Consider the following 18,464-nt stretch of genomic DNA (forward strand, 5'->3'; position numbering starts at 1 on the left):
GGCAGGGCTTCACCATGTTACCCAGGCTGGTCTTGAACTTCTGGGCTCAAATGATCTGCCTGACTTGGCCTCCCACAGTGCTAGGGTTATAGGCATGAGCCACCACGCCCAGCCAAACTTTTACCATCTTAAACATTTTAAAATTATTATTATTATTTTTTAGAGTTAGAATCTTACTCTGTCACCCAGCCTGGAGTGCAGTGGAACAATGATAGCTTACTGCAGTCTCGAACTCCTGGGATCAAGTGATTCTTTCACCTCAGCCCTCCAAGTAGCTAGGACTGTAGTCACACACACCACCACATCTAGCTAATTTTAAATTTTTTTGTAGAGACGAGATCTTGCTATGTTGCCCAGGCTGGTTTTGAATCCCTGGCTCAAGTGATCCTCCTGTCTTGGGTTGGAAAAGTACCGGGATTTCAAGAATGAGCCACCACACCTGGCCCTATCTTAACGTTTTTGTGTGTGTGTGATAGAGTCTCACTCTGTTGCCCAGGTTGGAGTGCAGTGGTGCCATCCTGGCTCACTGCAACCGCTGCCTCCTAAGTTCAAGCAATTCTCTTGCCTTAGCCTCCCAAGTAGTTAGGGTTACAGGTGTGTGCCTCCACGCCCAGCTTATTTTTGTAGTTTTAGTAGAGATGGGGTTTCACCTTGTTGGCCAGGCTGGTCTTGAACTCCTGACCTCAGGTGATCCACCTGCCATAGTCCCCCAGAGTGTTGGGATTACAGGCATGAGCCACCGTGACTGGCCAGCCATTTTTAAATGTACAGTTTAATACAGTGGTATTAAATATATTCATACTGTTGTACAACTATTGGCACCATTCCCTTTCCATACAGTTTTTATCTTATGAACCTCAAACTCCATATGCATTAAACAATCACTTCCTATTTTCCAGTCCCCCAACCCCTAGCCACCACCATTCTACTGTCTCTATAATTTTCACTACTCTAGGTACCTCATATACCAACTTCATTCTTTTGCATGTGGATATCCAGTTTTTCTTGCTCTATTTATTGAAAAAACTGTCCTTTCCCCAGTGAATTTCTTAGCATCCTTTTCAAAAATAAACTGACCATGAATATGTTTATTTCCAGATACTCAATTCTGTTCCATTGGTCTATATGTCTGTCCTTATGCCAGTACCATGCTGTTTGGATTACTATAGCTTTGTGGTATGTTTTGAAATCAGGAAGTATGAGTCCTCCAGCTTTGTTCTTTCAAGATTGCTTTGTCTATCAGGGCCAATCTTTGCTTTTTTAATGGGAGCATTTTGTCCATTTGCATGTTTAAAACAATGTATTTTCAAATTACAGTAGCCTCTTAAAATCTTTTTTGGGGTATAACGTGGATCAGTAAAATATGTAAAGTGTGCTAGTCATCTCAAGCGTACAGTTTAATGAAAATGTATAGAAGTATACACTGTGGTAGCTACCACTCAGATAATGATATAGATCCTTCCAGAAGCCCAGAGGCTTTCCTTATGTCCCTTTCCGATCAGTATCCTTTCTCTTGGGGCAATATTTCTCAACTTTGGCGCTATTGACATTTGTGTTGGGAAATTCTTTGTCGTGTGTGTGTGTGTGTGTGTGTGTGTGTGTGTGTGTGTATGATGTTGGTGGCAGGGATGGGGGTGCTGTTCTATGTATTACCAGATGCAGCCATCCTTGGACTCTACCCAGCAGATGCTAGTAGAAACCTCCCATTGCCACCCTCAAGTTGTAAAAACCAAAAACTGTTTCTCGAAACATTGCTGAAAGTTCCACAGTGGGGGGTGTGGTTGGGGGACAACTGCTCTTGGTTGATAATCACTGCCCTGGAGGTGACAATTCCAATTTGCACCACCATAGACTAGTTTTGCGTATTCTTAAACTTATTGTCAATAAAATAATATTGTATTTACTATTTTTTTTTTTTTAGATGGAGTTTTGCTCTTGTTGTCCAGGCTGGAGTGCAATGGCAGAATCTAGGCTCACTGCAACCTCTGCCTCCCTGGTTCAAGCGATTCTTCTCCCTCAGCCTCCTCAGTAGCTGGGGATTACAGGCATGCGCTGCTACACCTAGCTAATTTTTTCTATTTTTATTTTTATTTTGAGGTGGAGTCTCACTCTGTCACCCAGGCTGGAGTGCAGTGGTGCAATCTCGGCTCACTGCAACCTCAACCTCCTGGATTCAAGTGATTCTCCCACCTTAGCATCCTGAGAAGCTGGGATTACAGGTGCATGCCACCATGCCTGACTAATTTTTGTAGTTTTTAAAGTAGAGACAGGGTTTCACCATGTTGGCCAGGCCAGGTCTCGAACTCCTGACCTCAGGTGATCTACACACCTTGGCCTCCCAAAGGGCCGGGATTACAGGTGTGTGCCACCTAGCCCAACTGTGTTTACTGTTTTGACTCTGGCTTTTTAAAGCACAGCCTTATGTCTGTTGAATTCATCTATATTGTTGTGTATTTCAATAGTAGATTGTTTTTTGGTGTTCTCTGGTATTCCATTGTATGGATATACCACAGTTTGCTTATTCATTCTGCTGCTGATGGATATTAGAATTATTCCCACTTTTTGGATGTTATTAATAAAGTAGCTGTGAATGTTATTGCCCATGACTTTGGTGCACAGGTACACTTATTTATCACAGAGTAGAATTTCTGGGTCAAGTGCAGGCACATTTATAACTTTAAGAGATACTGCCAGATGGGTGTGGTGGCTCATGCACTTTGGGAGGCTGAGGCAGATGGATCACCTGTGGTTGGGAGTTCGAGACCAACCTGACCGACATGGAGAAACCCTGTCTCTACTAAAAATACAAAATTAGCCGGGTGTGGTGGCACATGCCTGTCATCTTAGCTACTTGGGTGACTGAGGCAGGAGAAGCACTTGCACCCAGGGGGCAGAGGATGCGATGAGCTGAGATTGTGCCATTGCACTCCAGCCTGAACAATAAGAACCAGACTCCATCTAAAAAGAAAAAAAAAAAAAAAGAGAGATAGTGCCAAACAGTTTTTCAAAGAGGTAATCTTAGTCCGTTGTGTGCTGCCATAACAAAATGCCTGAGACTGAGTAATTTATAAACAACAGGAATTTATTTTCTCACACTTCTAGAGACTAGAAGTCTAAGATCAAGGCACCAGCATCTGGTGTCTGGTGAGGGCCTGCTCGCTGTATCCCTACAGCAAGGAAGGTGGAAAGACTAGAAGGGACTGAACTCTATATGAAGCTTCTTTTATAAAGGCCTTAATCCCATCCTTGAGCGGGGAGCCCTCATAATTTGACCACCTCCTAAAGTCTCTACTATTGCATTGGAGATTAAGTTTCAACATGAATTTTGGAGGAGACACAAATATTCAAACTACAGCAATGACTGAATTCATTTCTGCTTCCACAAACAATGTAAATTTCAAAGGTTCCACATTCTCACCACATTTGGTATTGTCGATTTAAAAAAACTGTAGTCATTCTAGGGGGTGTCTGTCTAGTGATAGTTAATTGTGGTTTTAATTTGCATATCTTGATAACTTCTGATGTTAAGCATCTTTTTACGTGATCATTGGCAGTTTGTATATCCTCTTTTGTGAAGTACCAGTTCAAACATTTTGCTGATTTTTTTTTTTTAATTTCAGAAGGAAACAGCATATACGTTTTGCTCATTTTAAAAAATTGGGTTGTTTATTTTTCTTATTGGCTTGTGGGAGTTCTTTACATAATCCAGATATGAGTTCTTTGTTAGATATATAAATTTTGACTATTTTCTCCAAGTCTGTGACTTGATGAGGTCTTTATTTTTAATTTTTTAACTTACATAATTACAATTTTTTTTAATGAAGTGAGGTCTCTGTTACGCAGGCTGGAGTGCAGCGACACAATCATAGCTCACTGCAGACTCAAGCTCCTGTGCTCAGGTGATCCTCCTGCCTCAGCCTCCCCAGTAGCTAGGACCACAGGTGTGTGCCACCACACCCAGAGTGCTGGGATTACAGGTGTGAGCCACCATGCCTGACCTAATAAAGTCTTTTGATAAACAGCAGTTCTTAATTTTAAAGAACCCAATTAATCAAATTGTGTTTAGATGTTCCTTTTTGTCCTCTGCTTAAATATTTTCATGGGTATGAAATTTTCATGGGTATCGTTGTGAAAACAGTGACTTATGTTTTCTCCTAGAAGTTGTATTATTTCGTCTTTCACATGAAGTTTATGATGCATTTTGCATTAATTTTGGAAAACAGTGTGAGGAAGAGGCTTAAGGTTCATATATTTCCCCATATGGGAGCCCCATTGTTCCAGGCTATTGATAGAAAAGACCCGGCTTTTCCCGCTGAGCTACAGTGCCACCTCTGATGTCAATCAAGTGTCCATATATGTGTAGGTGCATTTCTGGACTCTTTCAGTTCCTTTGACTACTTGTCTATCCTTAACCATCGCCTTAATTACTGAGCTTTAGAGTAACTCTTTTTTTTTTTTTTTTTTTTTTTTTGAGACGGAGTTTCGCTCTTGTTACCCAGGCTGGAGGGCAATGGCGCGATCTCGGCTCACCGCAACCTCCGCCTCCTGGGTTCAGGCAATTCTCCTGCCTCAGCCTACTGAGTAGCTGGGATTACAGGCACGCACCACCATGCCCAGCTAATTTTTTGTATTTTTAGTAGAGACGGGGTTTCACCATGTTGACCAGGTTGGTCTCGATCTCTCGACCTCGTGATCCACCCACCTCAGCCTCGGAAAGTGCTGGGATTACAGGCTTGAGCCACCACGCCCGGCCCCTAGAGTAACTCTTGATATCTAGTAGTGTAAGTCCTCCAACTTTATTCTATCTCAAGATTGTCTATTCTAGGTGCTTTGCTTTTCTATATAGATCCTAGAAATAGCTTGTCAATTTCCACAAAATGAAATAAAATAAGATGAAAACCGGCTGCCATTTCCATTGGGATTTCACTGAATCTACAGATCAGTTTAGGTAACTTTGTTCACTTTTATAAACTGTACTTAGAATAATACTGGTCATTTACTGTAATCCCAGCACTTTGGGAGGCCGAGGTGGGCAGATCACTTGAAGACAGCAGTTCAAGACCAGCCTGGCCAATGTGGTGAAACTCTGTCTCTACTAAAAATGCAAAAATTAGATAGGTGTGGTGGCACACACCTGTAAACCCAGCTTCTTGGCAGGCTGAGGTGGGAGAATTGCTTGAACCTGGAAGGTGGAGGTCGAAATGAGCCGAGATCCGCACCACTGCACTCCAGCCTGGGTGACAGAGCAAGACTCCATTTCAAAGGAAAAAAAAAAAAAGAAAAAGAAAAAAGAAAAGTTGACAACGTATTATAATTTTTTGCCCTGAATCATTTCAGAATAAGTTGCCAAATGATGCTTCATCACCCCCCGAATTTCAGAGTGTATTTGTTACAAAAAAGGATGAACTATAACTATCACAATCACAACCAGGTAATTAATATTGATGCACAGCTAACATATAATCCTCGGGCTTTACTCAGAAGTCACCAGTCTTCCCAGTAATGTTCTCTACAGCAAGGCAAGCCAGTTCAGAATCACTCATCATTCTTTTTTTTCTAGTCTGATTTGTCTCCTGCAGTCCTCAGCCTTTCTTTGACTTTCCTGTCCTTGATACATCTGAGGATGACAGTCGAGCTATTTTTGTCGGATGTGCCTCAGTTTCGATTTGTCTGACGCTTGCTCATGATTAGATTCAGGCCATGCATTTTTGGCAGGAATAGCACAGAAGCGATGCTGGGTTTTGCTCATTGCATCCTGTTTGGCGCCTCACAATTTTGATTTGTTCATTACTGATGCTGTTCACTTTCATTGCTTGAGTAGGATGGTTGCTGCCAAGTTTTTCCAGTGTGAACTCAATACTTACCTCTGTGTAGTGAATATCATGTGGTCAAGTACTTTGAAACTATGTGAATATCCCATTCCTCATCAAACTTTCAATTTATTTATTGATTGATTTCTATTAGTATGGACTCGAGGGTTCTTAGTTTATTCAATGGGCTTTAATCTGTTTCTTTCATAATTTATTGTGATACTCAAATTTTCCTCAATTTGACCAGCGGAATCCCCTTTAAGCAAACTTCTGTAGCTGGGCACTGTGACTCACACCTGTAATCTCAGCACTTTGGGAGTCCAGGGCAGAGGATAACTTGAGCCCAGGAGTTCAAAACCAGCCTGGGCAACATGGCAAGACCCCCAAGCTCTTTTTTTTTTTTTTTTTAAGGCAGAGTATTGCTCTGTTGCCCAGGTTGGAGTACAGTGGTGCAATCTTGGCTCACTGAAACCTCCACCTCCTGGGTTCAGGCAATTCTCCTGCCTCAGCCTCCCGAGTACCTGGGATTATAGGTGTGTGCCACCATGCCCAGCTAATTTTTATATTTTTAGTAGAGATGGGGTTTTACCACATTAGGCAGGCTGGTCTCAAACTCCTGACCTCAGGTGATCCACCTGCCTCGGCCTCCCAAAGTGCTGGGATTGCAGGTGTGAGCTACCACGCCAGACCCCCCAAAGCTCTTAAAAAAAAAAAAAGCACACTTTTGTGTCCCTTTGACATTTGACATATCAAATGTCATCATTCAAATGTCTCAGGTTCATCCTGGACTTTCCCTGCTCAAGTCCTGGAATCACCATTTCTCCAAGGAGCCTTGTTCCTTTTAGTGGAGAATGGTATTCCGAAGCTAAGATTTTGGTGTCAGCTGTGTTCACTACAATTGGGGTATCTCTGCTTCTCCATCCTCCAGCCTCCTCTGGTGGTCGAGAATCTCAAGTTCCAGGTTCTCATAGGCCCCAGTGACCTTGACCTCAGGAGAAAGATCCTTTCTCCTTCCGTGTTCCCTCAACCCTCTTAAATAAAGGACTCTGGCCAGGCATGGTGGCTCATGCCTGTAATCCCAGCACTTTGGAAGGTTGAGGTGGGTGGATCATGAAGTCAGAAGTTTGAGACCAGCCTGGCCAATATGGTGGAGGCTGAGGCAGGTGGATCACGAGGTTAAGAGATCGAGACCATCCTGGTCAACATGGTGAAAGCCCATCTCTACTAAAAATACAAAAAAAAAATTAGCTGGGCATGGTGGCATGTGCCTGTAATCCCAGCTACTCAGGAGGCTGAGGCAGGAGAATTGCCTGAACCCAGGAGGCGGAGGTTGCAGTGAGCCGAGATCGCGCCATTGCACTCCAGCCTGGGTAACAAGAGGAAAACTCCATCTCAAAAAAAAAAAAAAAAAAAAAAAAAAATTAGCCGGTTGGGCACGGTGGCTCCTGCCTGTAATCTCAGCACTTTGGGAGGCCGAGGTTGGCAGATCACAAGGTCAGGAGATGAAGACCATCCTGGCCAACATGCTGAAACCCTGTCTCTACTAAAAATACAAAAAAATTAGCTGGGCATGGTGGCTCACGCCTGTAGTCCCAGCTACTGGGGCGGCTGAGGCAGGAGAATTGCTTGAACCCGGGAGGAGGAGGTTGCAGTGAGCCGAGTTGCGCCACTGCACTCCAGCCTGGCACCTGGTGATGGAGTGAGACTCTGTCTAAAGAAAAAAAAAAAATTAGCCAGGTGCAGTGGCATGTGTCTGCTCTCCCAGTTACTCAGGAGGCTGAGGCAGGAGAATTGCTTGTACCCAGGAGATGGAGGTTGCAGTGAGCCGAGATTGTGCCACTGCACTCCCACCCAGGCACCAAGAATAAAACCCCATCTCACAAAAACCAAAAAAGGACTCTGTTGGCCCTGCTCAGTCAAACTGTCATCCTGGACCAATGGCTGTGGCTGGGGGCATGGAATACTCTTAGGAGCAGAGCTTGGGTCCCAGGCCTGCCCCATCTGAAGAGCGGGTGCTGGATGTGTCTTGAGGAATCCAGCTTCACCTAGCCACATGGAATTAGGTGCACACAGAAAAGATGAGGCTGTTTCGCCAAAAGAAAGTGAAGAGATGAGGGACCGACAGAACAGCAGATGCCTCTCATAAGTAGGTGTGTAGCTAGGCATCGTGATCACTGCTGGGAGAAGAGACTCGGACAATGCAAGACAAGACCACAGTGGCCCTTGCCGAGCCCCAGGGTGGGGGCGGCCCTTCTTAGGACTGGCAGGCAAGCTGAGGCCTGAAGGAGAGCCTTAGCAGGGCAAGGGGGTACAGCGGGCAGTGGCCGGGGTACCCAGATAGAGGAAACCACCGTGCAAAGGCCCTGAGCAGAAATGTGCCCAGTTCTGGAAGGAGGCTGGTGTGGCCAGTGTAGCCAGAGCATAGTGAGGCGGGCCAGCGGTGGGAGATTAGGGCTGCGGAGGAGGGCAGGGCACAGCTGACCAGACGGGACACTGAAGGCCTCGGCAAGGATGCTGGCTTTGTACTCAGTGAAATGCGGTGTCACTGAAGGGTTTCAGGGAGAGCGTGACATGAGCTAATGTATACCTAAAAGCTCAGTGTGGCTGCTGGGGTGGGGTAAGAATTGGAGGGGCCTAGAGGGGGGAGGAGAGATGGCATGATGGCATCCTAGGTACATCACAGCTTTATCTTGTTGAAACTGTGCCCTGTAGGAGAAGTGAACTCATGCCTGGTGAAGGTGCCAGAGAAGAGAGAGGATGGCCACAACATGGCTCTGGTACGCCTGCTGCCCAGCCCCCAGCTGACTGTCCTGGGATGTCCCCGTCCTGCCCACCCCCGACCTCCAGCCCTGCAGCCTCAGCATTCCCCAGGCTTCAGCCTGGTTCTCCTTTTCTCCAAAAAGTTCGTTGCCATCTGATGTGCCATGTGCTTTGTTTATTCATCTTATTTCTTGTCTGTCTCCCCAAAAAGGACGTATCTTCCATTACTTGGGCATTTTTGTCTGTTATTCACAGCTGTAACTTCAATGTCTAGAGCAGTGCCTGGCACTAATAGATGCTCAATAAAAGATTTTTAAACAATTGAATGAATAGTGGGAGGGGCTCTGAAAGGGGCAGAAAGTCTACTAGTGGCCTTTTTTTCAGGACAGTCAGGCCCACCCCAGGTCTGGGCCATGAGGCAGGCTCAGGAGACCCGAGAAGGCCAGGTCAGCAGGGGAGGCACACTTGGGTCTGCAGGACTTGGTGTGGGCCAGTGGGGAAGACTGGAGGAGCCAGTGGACGTGAGTGCGACTCAGGGAGTGTGAACCAGACTGCTGGGTGGACAGAATGTGGAGGAGGTGGAGGATCTGTTCAGGCCTGGACGTGCAGGAGGCAGGCCCTGACTCCAGGCTGCTTCAGGGCCAAGCTTCAGTCCCTGGGGCAGTGCTGGGTGGGGATGGGGAGAGGTGGCCAGACTAAGGAGACCCTGCATTCAGGGATCATTTGTCCCCATCCCATGGCATCCTTCTAGTTGTCCACTGTGTTCCTGCCACGCTGGCCTTTTTCTGTTTCTCACACACACCAGACTCATTCCTGCCCCAGTGCCTTTGCATATGTTTCCTCTGCCAGGAAAGTTCTATAAAATGGGCACAACAAAGCTGAAGTGAGGCCCATACCAGGAGATATGCACAGGCTTCTGAGTAGCTGGGACTACAGATGCGTGCCATCATGCCTGGCTAATTTTCGTATTTTTAGTAGAGACAGGGTTTCATCATGTTGGTCAGGCTGGTCTCAAACTCCTGACTTCAGGTGATCTGCCCTCCTTGGCCTCCCAAAGTGCTGGGATTACAGGCGTGAGCCACCACGCCTAGCTATAAAAATTTTAAAAGTAAAAAAAAAAAAATAGCTGGGCATGGTAGCATGCACCTGTATTCCTAGCTACTCAGAAGGCTGCAACAGAAGGATCGCTTGAGTCCAGGAATTTGAGATTGCAGTGAGCTGTGATTGCATCACTGTGTTCCAGCCTGAGTGCTGGGGGCATTAGGATCAGAGAGGTCCGACTTCTCATGATTCTGAAGTTTGACTGGGCTTAGCTGGGTGGTTCCTCTGCTCCACACTGTGTAGACTGAGATCACTCAGTGGGACTGGAACATTCGAGATGACCCCCTCATCTTCCAGGGCCTCTCTCCACATGGTCTGTCATCATTCTGTCTTCTAGCCTGGGCTTCCTTGAAGAACACTGTCTGGGTTTCAGAGGGAAGACGTGGAAGCTTCCAGTTTTCTTAAGGGCTCATCCAGAAACTGGCCCAGTATCATGTCCACATTATTCTACTGGTCAAAGCAAGTTGTAAAATGACCCAAGATTCAAGAGGAATCTGTCCTTTGGATAGGGGGAGCAGAAAATAACTTGCAGCCATTTTCAAGTGCCACCCTCCCTGCCAGATTCACTCATCTCTTCCTCTTTACTAGACGAAGTTAGTTTTCTTAGGTCATGGTCATTGTTTCTTTTCCTTCTTTCCCTTAAAATGGTGAGAAAGGAGAGATTCGTTGGATATTGGTTAACATGCTTTCTCTCTCAGGTAGCAGATTGCCTCAATCTGACTTGTGTGTACTGGAAGGCCCTTATGAAGTGTTAGTGATGGTGCAATTTCAGGTTGAAGGACTGGGGCCCTTTCTGTCCTCTCCTTAGTTGACCGGAGAAGGGGGAGTACGTTGCAGTCCCTCATCTCTGGTCCTCTTCCAAATGCCGGCATTCAGGATGAACTCCTCCAGCCCCTCTATTTTCTCCAGTCTTCACCCCACCCCACGTTCCCCTTGTGGGAACCTCTCCTTTCTCTTGCGCCGATGCTGGCTTGCCCGAGGGTGCCGGGTGGTTACTAGCGCTGTGTGGACAACCTGAGGACCGGGCTCAGCGGGGCTCTCTCACTCTGAGGTTTTCGCTCTGCCATCCCCTAGGTTGAGAATGCCAGCAACCTTCAGAAGAGCCAGGATCTGCTGGAGGCAGAAGGAGGGAAGAAGATCATGATGAAGAAGATGATGGTGGGGGAGCCACAGGCGGGTCTGCGGATTGGGGTGGGAGGGGGCAGGATTCCTGTGTCCACCCACTGATGAGACTGCAGGGGTGGGAGGTTGAGGTGGGAGGAGAACAAGATGAGGAGGCGGGATCCCGGGAATGGAGTCTCAGCTCCACCTCGAACTGCCCTCCACTTACATGGAGGGAGCTCGGACAAGTTCCGAGCCTCACTCTTCTCATCTCACAGATGGGTGTGATAATACCTGTGCCATTGGCTTGTTGGGAGGACACAACCTGATGTTTTAGTCTACAGTAAAGCCTTGCACACCCTGAAGCAGTTCTCATGACTTAATATTTTCTTTCCCCAGAAATTCCCTCCGGTGGGCGACTTTAGACAGTTCCTTCATCACGTTGCTAAATACAGTCACTTCTCCGTTATCCACCAGAATAGATTGGGCAGGAATAACCACTGAGGCTTCCAAATTACACCTGTGTTTGTGTACCTTACACAGCCAACCAAAAACGGCCTTGCCCTCCATACCTTCATTTAATTAACATTAATCGAGCATCTGCTGTGTGTAGGTGCTAGATCGAAAGTGAGAAGCAATTAGAAGGACATATTTTATTTTGAGACAGGGTCATGCTCTGTCGCCCAGGCTGGAGTTCAGTGGTGCCATCGTGGCTCACTGCGGCATCAACCTCACGAGATTCTCCCCCCTCAAACTCTCGAGAGCTGGGACCACAGGTGTATGCCACCACACCCAACTAAATGTTTTTATCTTAAAGAAATAGATATTCGGCCAGGTTCGGTGGTTCATGCCTGTAATCTTAGCATGTTAGGAGGCTGAGAGTTTGAGACCAGCCTGACCAAAATGGTGAAAGCCTGTCTCTGTGCTAGAATTACAGGTGTGCGTATCACCTGGCATGGGCCTCCCTTCTGAGTAGTCCTAGCTACTCAGGAGGCTGAGGCAGGAGAATCGCTTGAGCAGGGAGGCAGAGGTTGCAGTGAGCCGAGATCGTGCCACTGCACTCCAACCTGGGCAACAGAGGAAGACTTTATCTCAAAACAAACAAACAAACAAACAAACAAACAAATAAGTTCAAGACAAACCTGGCCAATGTAACAAGACCCCATCTCTAAAAGAAAAAAAAAAACAAAACATTTTAAAGGAATTCAGCTGGGCAGTTTTCAAGGGCCACGTGTGGTGGGTTTTGCTTTGGTCCAGTTCCATGGTTTGAATGTGCCTCCGAAAGGCCGGGCGTGGTGGCTCATGTCTTTAATTCCAGCATTTTGGGAGGCCAAGGCAGGAGGGTGGTTTGAACTCAGGAGTTTGAGACCAGCCTGGGCAACACAGCAAGACTCTGTACAAAAAATAGAAACACTTAGCCAAGTGTGGCGGCACGAGCCTGCAGACCCAGTTACTTGGGAAGCTGGGGCGGGAGGAGCTGAGGGGCTGCTATGACCTGCTCCTTGTAAGGGGGCAGCGTTGGCCCTGGAGGCCTGCAGTGGCCCTGTCCTCATCGGCCCCTCTGTGGTCCCCTGTCCAGAGGCAGATCCAGGAGGAGCCACTGGATTCACTGTCGAGCTCCGTCCGCCGGCAGGCCATGGAGATCCTGACCCAGCTGAGGTGCCCACGGCCTTCTCCCTGTCCCCACAGCCCCGCTCCCCCCTTCCTCCACTCTGCCTCCCTCATCTCTCCGCTGTACCCTCCCCCAGCCCCGTGTCTTGTCCCCTCCCCTTGCCCAGTGCCTGCGCTCCTCAGCCCTGCCCGGTCCTCAGCCACAGGGTCCCTCCCTCACTCCATGCCTTTGCTTTCTGCCTCTTCCCCAGCCACACTCAGCCCACCCTGGGCGTGCGGGAGAGGTCGGAGCTGGTGAGCACGTGTGTGCAGAGCGTGTTCTCCCTGCCGTCCGTGCAGGCCATGCAGGAGAAGGACGGGGCCAAGGCTGAGACCATCCAGGTGAGGCGGGGCCTTCCCAGCAGGGCCCCGGGGCCCGGTCACATTCTGGGAGGAGATACGGAGCTGTACCGTCCAGCTCATTGGTCTGTGGCCTTGGGCAATTCAACTCACTTCTGTTGGTCTGTGTACTTGATAAATGGTGGATGGATGAATCATTCAAATAAAGACACCCCATCCTGTCCACTTCTGGGCCCTGCCCTCTGGGAGGGATGTGGGCAGATGCTGGCATGGCCAGGGGAAGCGGCCAGGATTGGGAGGGGCAGGGCTGAGGCCTAGGCTATAATGGAGACAGGCTAGGGGACCCAGGGGTGAGACCTGGAGAATCAGAACCTCATGGGGCATGTGTGAGCATCTTCAAACCTCTCCAGGCATTCCTGGGAGGATGGGTAGAGGTGACCCTCAGGGTAGGATGAGGGGGAGCACGGGTCAGTGGGGAAGGTGAAGGCAAAGGGGTTTCAGCCCAGGGTGCAGCACATTCGTTCATCACTTCATTTACAAATGTTAACTCAGTCCCTACTCCGTGCTGAACTCAGCACAGGAGCCTTACAGCCGAGGTGAGTGTTGGGGAGATGGATGGTATCGAATAAGCAAATACGAAGAAATGCAAAATTACACCAATGGTAAATGGTGCAAGCCAGAAGTATTCGGTGCTATAAAGAGCCTGCAATGGCTGCTGGTGTGGGGGGAATGGCCTAGATGGGGGTCAGGGGTTGTGATTGTGAAGCTGAGAAGGGTGGGAGAAGGAAGAGCATTCCCGGATGCAGAAGGATGACAAACTGGCAGTGTGGCTGGAGCTTAGAGGGTGAGGCAAGAGTTCTGGAAAGTGAGGCTGGAGAGCCAGGGTCCCGGAGGTGGTGCCCTTGGAGAAGACGGAGGAGCTGGTGGATGAAAAGAGCAAGCAGGCTTCTTGCAGTACCAGGCTTTGCCAGAAGAGGCCAGTGCTGCACAGTAATTCGCAGAGACGGGCAGGAAGGAGGAGGTAGGTGGTGAGCCAGGCTTTCTTGGTGGTTGTGGTATAACCCTAAGGACCACTGGCTTCAGGGTGTATGCAGACTCAGGAAATCTGGGCAGTAACAACGTAGGAGGCACACTTGAGCTGGCAGGAGGAGGGGAGGCAAAAAAGGATCTTCTGAGTAACTGAAAACCACTGCCCAGCCTTGTGCATGTGTAATGCCCGTACCCATCAGACAATTCCAGGACAGTGGTGTGGCTAAGGGATGAGAAACAGGAATGGGAGTGATGGCTCCCTTAAGGGGCAATTTGGAAAACCGACTTGGGTCTTGGAGAAGCAATTCAAATACAAATCAGAGCACTTTCCCAGCGATGATGAAAGTAGGATTGACCCTTTCATTCATCCATCTCTTGCAGTTCAGCATTTTCCCATCCATCCTCCCATTTGCTCCTCATGACTGGAAACTTCTGAGTGTCCCTGTCCCTTCATTTGTAAAATGAATTTGTGGACGAGGTGATGTGGTTGTGCAAATCACCAGGTAGCCACCTGGTCTGTGGTAGATCCTCAGGAGATGCTGGATCTCCGTTTCTTCCCTATTTAAGGTAGAAAGTGCAGAGATAATTAGTAATTTGTTGATAAGGAAGCTATAACCCATGAGGGGAAGTAATCTGCCCAATATTACACATCAAGTTAGTCTCAGAGGTGGAACCAGAACTCAGCTCTCATGGGTCCAAACTCCCCTGCCTCCCTGGACCCACACCAGGGGCTGCCAGGGCCTGGCGTCTACTCCAGAGGTGCCCTAGTGGCTTGGTGTTCCTCATGTCCACAGATTCTTTACCATCAGACCCTGGAGGCCCTGCAGACGCTGCTCAAAGCCCTCTTTGTTGAGGACCCCACTCCTGCTGGACTGAAGAGCATCTTGGAGGTGCGGAGATGGGAGGGGGGAAGGAAGGGAGGGGAGAAAGTGTAGAGGGAAGAGAGACACTGGCTCGGGAGCAGTGGAGACCAGACCCAGGAGTGATTTGGCTTCAGGATGTCATCTCGTGGGAGTGTTCTGTCCCCCGTCTGTCTCACAGGCCCTGTCCCAGACTCCTGCCTCTCCACTCTCTCCCTATCCCCCACTCTCTAAATGGCTGCCACATGGTTATAGCTGCCCCCATATCTGTGCTCTCCCCATTCTTGTCCCTGCATCTTTCTTCTGTCTTCATGACTCTTCAACTTTCATCTCTCTCCTCAGTGACTTCCTTCTTCCCTATAGTCTGTCAGTCCCATTCTGAACTCCATCTCTCCCTAAACCCCAGGAAGAGGAGGAGGGCTGTGGTGACCTTCATGCCTCCTCTGGAAGCTTCCTGCTGATGGGTGAAGGCTGACCTGTCCACCCAGCAGCAGGGGCTGGCATCTACCCTGCAGTTCTGAGTCTTGCTTTTGACCCCACAGCCGCTGGGGCCCTGGATGAACTCCGGGAAGGCCCATGAGCGAGCACGGGCTGTGAACAGCAACGTCTCTGTGTTGAACCACATGCTTCTAACTCTGCCTTTCTTTGTGAGTGGCCCCTGGGAGGGGTGGACGCTCTTAGGGAAACTCTTCCCACTTCTGAAGGAGTCTGTGCCTCTGTTCAGGGATTCCCAGGTGACCCTTGCCATCTCCAGAGGGCTCCGTAATCTGGGCCAGACTATCCACCTGTGTTCACCATTTAATGTATAGTGTTATTGAACCTGTAACACTCAGTCCCTAAGATTGCAATACAAACAGGTGCCCTTGGGGTTCCCAGCGCTGGGACTTCTGCTGGGGAGACTCATCCTTCGCATTGGGGATCCTGATGAGGAGATTGGCCGGGAGGCTCTGGATGGCATCATCATCCTCTACACTATCCTGGATCTCCAGAAACGTAAGCCCTATTGGAGTGCTTCTGAAGGAAGGCTTCTGAGCTGCTGCTCAGTCTGGATTCAATAAAGAATCAGATGGAGCCTTGACATGAAGGCACTGGTGGCAGATGGGGAAAACCAGCACAAGGTCAGATGGGGACTGTGGAAACTGGTGTGAAGCCCAAGACCCTACAGAATCAGGGGACAAAGGCTACAAACCGAACTATTTTGATTGAAGCTATCTTGCTTTTTCTTATCCTTCCAAGCTTGATTTGTGACTATCACTTTTGTGTTCCCTCAATACTATGTACACCTAGGGTTAATTCCCCTAACATCTTGTTTTCCTGTCTGTCTTCCCCACTAGAGGGAAGGGTAGGGCTGCATCTGGGTCACTCCTGCATTCCCAAGAGCCATCGCTGGGCCTGGCACGTGGTGGGTGCTCAGTGAATACTTACTGAATAAAGAACAGCTTCTGTCTTTGAATCCAGAGTAGCTAAAGCGTGTAGTTGGGAGAACTTTCCTCGATTCAGCTTCAGTGAGCCCTTAGTATTGTGGTATGGGCTGCACAGGTATCCCGGAGGCACTGTACAATATCAGCTGTCGCTTGTCTCCTTCCTTTCTCCATAGTCCCAGCTCTGCCCTAAACCAGGGGACCTTGGCATGTGGTTGAAACTCTCCTGGCTCTGGAGGTAGAGTGACCTGCACCTAAGACCTGGTTCTATCCCTTGTTAGTGATGTGACCTCAGGCAAGCACTTTATGTAGGCCTAGATTTCCTCATCTGTAAAAAGGGTACACTCAGATATAATCCATGTTTTTTTTTTTTTTTTTTTTTTTTTTTAAGACGGAGTCTGGCTCTGTTGCCCAGGCTGGAGTGCAGTGCACAATCTTGGCTCACTGCAGTCTCCGTCTCCTGGGTTCAAGTGGTTCTGTTGCCTCAGCCTCCCAAATAGCTGAGATTATAGGCGCACATCACCACACCTGTATTTGTATTTTTAGTAGAGACAGGGTTTCACTATGTTGGCCAGGGTGGACTCGAACTCCTGACCTCAAGTGACTCATCTGCCTCAGCCTCCCAAAGTACCAGGCTTACAGAAGTGAGCCGCTGCGCCTAGCCTGAGTTCATGCTTTTTTTTTTTTTTTTTTTTGAGACGGAATTTCGCTCTTGTTACCCAGGCTGGAGTGCAATGGTGCGATCTCAGCTCACCGCAACCTCCGCCTCCTGGGTTCAGGCAATTCTCCTGCCTCAGCCTCCTGAGTAGCTGGGATTACAGGCACATGCCACCATGCCCAGCTAATTTTTTTTGTATTTTAGTAGAGATGGGGTTTCACCATGTTGACCAGGATGGTCTCGATCTCTTGACCTCGTGATCCACCCGCCTCAGCCTCCCAAAGTGCTGGGATTACAGGCTTGAGCCACCGCACCTGGCCGAGTTCATGCTTTTTGAAAGATTAAGTAAGCTCTTCTGTAAGAGCATATGTAAAGAGACTAGCTCCGTGCCACACCTTACAGGCACTTGACCATTAGTTCTCCTTCTCCTATCCCTTCAGGTTTTTGGGATTTATCTGGTATCCTCACTCTTCTTGATCTCTAGCATTTGGGATAAAGATTTGGTCCCTGGGAGATTTACCCTGCTGGCCAGGAGCCACTCCTATCTCTGGAGTGACAGGTGAAGGTGGTATAAGCCATGTTAATAACCAGCTTTAGGGGTAGGAATAGGAGTCTCTGTGAGCCTATTCTGGCGTGGGAACCTGCTCTTTTTTTTTTTTTTTTTTTTTTTTTTTGAGACAGAGTCTTGTTCTGTTGCCCAGGTTAGAGTTCAGTGGCATAATCTCGGCTCACTGCAGCCTCAGCCTCAGTCTCTCAGGCTCAAGCAATCCTCCTACCTCAGCCTCCTGAGTAGCTGGGACTACAGGCACATGCTATCATGCCTGGCTAATTTTTTTTTTTTTTTTTTTTTTGTAGTTTTGGTAGAAGTGGGGTTTTGCCATGTTGCCCAGGCTGGTCTCGAACTCCTGGGCTCAAGTGATCCACCTGCCTTGACCTCCCAAAGCGCTGGGATTAGTGGCATACATCACCACACCTGCTGAGACTGCTCATTTAAAAAAGATAAAAAGAAAGAAAAAATGAGTAGGACTAGTATAGACTCAATTAGAGTTGCCAGATTTAGCAAATAAAAAATACAGGATACGCAGTTAACTTTGAATTTCAGATAAACAATGGATAATTTTTAGTATATTTGAGACATACTTTCACAAAAAATGATCTGTTTTTCTGAAATTCAAATTTAACTGGTTATCCTGTATTTTATTCGGCAACCCTAGGTCAAACTTCTTAGATTTTACATTTTGTAAATACAGACCCAGCAGGGAAGAACCATACTATTAGATTTTATTTTATTTATCTATTTTTTGAGATAGGGTCTTGCCCTGTTATCCAGGCTGGAGTGCAGTAGCTCAGTCAAGGCTCATTGCAGCCTCAACCTCCTGGGCTCAGTGATCCTCCCACCTCAGCCTCCAGAGTTGCTGGGACTACAGGCACGCACCAGCACGACCAGCTTACTTATTTATTATTATTTTTTGAGATGGAGTCTTGCTCTGTTGCCCAGGCTGGAGTGCAGTGGAGCAATCTTGGCTCACTGCAATTTCTGCCTCCCAGGTTAAAGCGATTCTCCTGCCTCAGCCTCCCAAGCAGCTGGGACTACAGCTGTATACCATCATGAGAGGCTAATTTTTGTGGTTTTTTTTTTTTTTTTTTTTTTTTTTTTTTTTTTTTTTTTTAAGGAGAGTCAGGGGTTTCGACATTTTTGCCAGGCTGGTCTTGAACTCCTGATCTCAACTGATCTGCCTGCCTTGACCTCCCAAAGTGCTGGGATTACAGGTGT

The 18,464-nt window shown here is 48.0% G+C and overlaps 1 protein-coding gene across 2 annotated transcripts in view; it reads left to right on the forward strand.

The window, feature by feature from the left end:
• The window catches only part of MROH7 (maestro heat like repeat family member 7), a 66,921-nt gene that overhangs the window by 17,731 nt on the left and 30,726 nt on the right, over positions 1-18,464 (forward strand). Inside the window, exons 3-9 of one of the 2 annotated variants that reach the window (XM_003921520.3) lie at positions 8,523-8,587; positions 10,746-10,829; positions 12,354-12,431; positions 12,635-12,764; positions 14,546-14,641; positions 15,154-15,258; positions 15,469-15,604. In XM_003921520.3, the coding sequence (XP_003921569.1) occupies positions 12,409-12,431; positions 12,635-12,764; positions 14,546-14,641; positions 15,154-15,258; positions 15,469-15,604 (490 nt within the window). In that variant the 5' untranslated portion in view covers positions 8,523-8,587; positions 10,746-10,829; positions 12,354-12,408. Of the gene's footprint in view, positions 1-8,522; positions 8,588-10,745; positions 10,830-12,351; positions 12,432-12,634; positions 12,765-14,545; positions 14,642-15,153; positions 15,259-15,468; positions 15,605-18,464 lie in introns of both variants that reach the window. The other variant, XM_003921519.3, reaches the window with a different exon arrangement.

Source organism: Saimiri boliviensis, chromosome 11 (assembly GCF_048565385.1).
Source record: "Saimiri boliviensis isolate mSaiBol1 chromosome 11, mSaiBol1.pri, whole genome shotgun sequence".
Classification (NCBI taxonomy): Eukaryota; Metazoa; Chordata; class Mammalia; order Primates; family Cebidae; genus Saimiri; species Saimiri boliviensis.